We start from the raw sequence: 1,080 nt of genomic DNA on the forward strand, positions 1-1,080 counted from the left end.
GGCCCCGGGAGGGGTGGGCACCCCAGGAGAGAGGGGGCAGGGGCCCCAGGAGGGGTGGGAGCCCCAGAAGAGGAGAGGCAGGGGCCCCGGGAGGGGTGGGCGCCCCAGGAGAGGAGAGGCAGGGGCCCCAGGAGGGGTGGGCGACCCAGGAGAGGAGAGGCAGGGGCCCCGGGAGGGGTGGGCTCCCCAGGAGAGAGGGGGCAGGGGCCCCGGGAGGGGTGGGCACCCCAGGAGAGAGGGGGCAGGGGCCCTGGGAGAGGTGGACACCCTAGGAGAGAGGGGCAGGGGCCGGGGGAAAGCCTGGGGAGGGGAAGGACCCCTCAGGAGAAGGAGGGGCAGGGGCTGCCCTGAACATGCTGAATCTGATTCCTCATTGCTGACCCCCCTCTTCCTTTCTGTCTCTCTTGCTGCTTGGGGGTCCTACCCCCCACATCCCATTGCCCCCATCCTTCCTCTGTTCCTGCAGTGTCTGAGCCCATCTTTCCTGCCTCTGCGCTGCCTGGCAGGGGGCTGCGGGCGGCTGCTGCGAGGGGCAGAGAGCTGCTCTCTAGGCTGTGGCAATGCCCCCCAATGTGCCCTCTGCCTTAGACGCCCACACTGTGGCTGGTGTGCCAGGGGAGACCCTGGTCAGGATGGGGCAGGACTGTGTATGGAGGGTGGCCTCAGCGGGCCTCGAAATGGTGAGAATGGGGACACTGGACCGAAGGTAGGAGGGGAAACTTGAAGTGGTGGGGAGAGCTGGGGGCAGGGAGGCAGAAATCCTGGGTCCTGATCCAGGCCCCAGCTGCACCTGTCTCTCTGTGTGTCAAGTGCAAGGGTTGGGGGGTATTGGATTTAATATCCGAGTGCTGCTGGCTCTGGTATTGGAGGACTGTGGCAGGGGCAGCGGTCAGGATGGGTCAGTACAATAAGGCCAGGATCTGCAGGATGTGGCACTAGGAGAGGAGCCAATGTGACCTCCCTCCCTTGCCCCTTCCCCAACAGGACTAACGTGTGGGCATGGAGATCCTAGGGCCTCCTGGGCCTTCCTGTCCTGCCCTCCTGAGAATGAGTGTGTCAATGGTCACCATGCCTGTAATG

At 65.2% G+C, this 1,080-nt stretch overlaps 1 protein-coding gene across 1 annotated transcript in view; it reads left to right on the forward strand.

The window, feature by feature from the left end:
• The window catches only part of MEGF8 (multiple EGF like domains 8), a 32,709-nt gene that overhangs the window by 20,877 nt on the left and 10,752 nt on the right, over positions 1-1,080 (forward strand). The window contains exons 37-38 of the mRNA XM_069088964.1: positions 467-680; positions 985-1,080. The exon at positions 985-1,080 is cut by the window's right edge and continues 31 nt beyond it. Coding sequence (XP_068945065.1) covers positions 467-680; positions 985-1,080 — 310 coding nt within the window. The remainder of the gene's footprint in view (positions 1-466; positions 681-984) is intronic.

Source organism: Petaurus breviceps, unplaced genomic scaffold (genome assembly GCF_028583685.1).
Source record: "Petaurus breviceps papuanus isolate PSGF00001 unplaced genomic scaffold, PetGlider_PUasm1.0 185, whole genome shotgun sequence".
NCBI classification, from domain to species: domain Eukaryota; kingdom Metazoa; phylum Chordata; class Mammalia; order Diprotodontia; family Petauridae; genus Petaurus; species Petaurus breviceps.